The 1,253-nt window shown below is 41.6% G+C and overlaps 1 protein-coding gene across 1 annotated transcript in view; it reads right to left on the bottom strand.

The window, feature by feature from the left end:
• Positions 1-473: 473 nt before the first annotated feature.
• Positions 474-1,253, bottom strand: part of LOC108627185 (uncharacterized protein DDB_G0283357) — a 44,558-nt gene continuing 43,778 nt past the window's right edge. The window contains exon 6 of the mRNA XM_026815389.1: positions 474-1,097. Within this exon, the coding sequence (XP_026671190.1) occupies positions 1,003-1,097 (95 nt within the window). The 3' untranslated portion in view covers positions 474-1,002. The remainder of the gene's footprint in view (positions 1,098-1,253) is intronic.

Here is a 1,253-nt window from a genome sequence, read left to right on the forward strand (position 1 = left end):
GATATACAAATAGCAGTTCCTGACGGGTAGAGTTTCGTTTGGCGAAACGTTGACGTATGTGTCAGCAACGGATTTTAATGCAAACGCTTTTGAGTTGCCGAAGTTCAACGGCTCTTCAACGGGAACCCGAGCTTTATATCTATCACAGGCGGGGAATAAATCGAGCAGCCTCTCTGCAAATCTCCCCCGTCACCTCCACCGTCCCCCTCTAAGGCGACCTTATCACGCTTGCAGTTCCAGCTTATCGGCTCTTGTTTGTCTTGTAACGTCGCGAGGCGACGCTCGGCTATGGCGACGAAGTGAAAATCCGAATTCTCATCGTTTTGAAAAATCACTCTAAAGTGTCAATCTCCATTTATCTCATTTTAATTGCAGCCTTACATTTCTCTTTCGATTCAGATTCAAGAACTTAGGTATTTTTGTAAAATTAAACAAAGGCATTAAACGCTCATGACCAAAGCGCTCAAGATTTCCAAAAAGATACCTAACCTAAAAATGTTCTCATATAAGAATGGAAAGTACAGTCCTGTAAATCCATATTTTTGATTAATTTTCTGGGTCACATTGACAGCCTGCCTTATCAGCTACCACCTTAAATTTCCCACTTCGATTCACCTCCAAGCACTTTACATTTTCCTGCATTTAATTACATTCGTCCTTGCATTCACACTGTCGTCTTAACAATAAGAGTCAGAGTGAAGTAAATCGAGATTAAATTTGCAATCTCTAAGGAATTCCATGGGAAGATGAAGAAAAAAATTACGTGAAAGCAGTTGGATGTGAAAAATGACAAAAGAATGCGACAAAAGAATAAGAAGTGGAGGGTAGCAGGATAGCGTAAGGTAGAGCAGCACGGAATCTGAATAATTCATGGAAGATAGAAACCAGGACGACGAACGCAGGCCGTTTTTTAATTATCATCCAGCGTGTTTGCAACCACTCGGGAAGGATTACGCGTCGCGTCGCGTCGGCGTACATGCGCCAGCGTAACTTGCTCTTTACTTACGTCAGAAGCTTTCCTCGGGAAGCTCTACAAAGTGGGAAGAAAATTATCGCCCCTGCTGCTGCTGCTGCTGCTTCGCGCTTGCGATATTCCCCTGCGAAATATTGATTCGTCGACATTCGAATGGAACATTATTATTATTATCATTGAATCTTCAAGGTTGCATCAATTACAAAAGTCATTAGCATCCACAATGATTATGGATCACATAGAGTAAAAATTAATCCTTGTCCATTGCTTAACAAATTAA

Source organism: Ceratina calcarata, unplaced genomic scaffold (assembly GCF_001652005.2).
Source record: "Ceratina calcarata isolate Rehan_Ccalc_2016 unplaced genomic scaffold, ASM165200v1 scaffold447.2, whole genome shotgun sequence".
Taxonomy (NCBI): domain Eukaryota; kingdom Metazoa; phylum Arthropoda; class Insecta; order Hymenoptera; family Apidae; genus Ceratina; species Ceratina calcarata.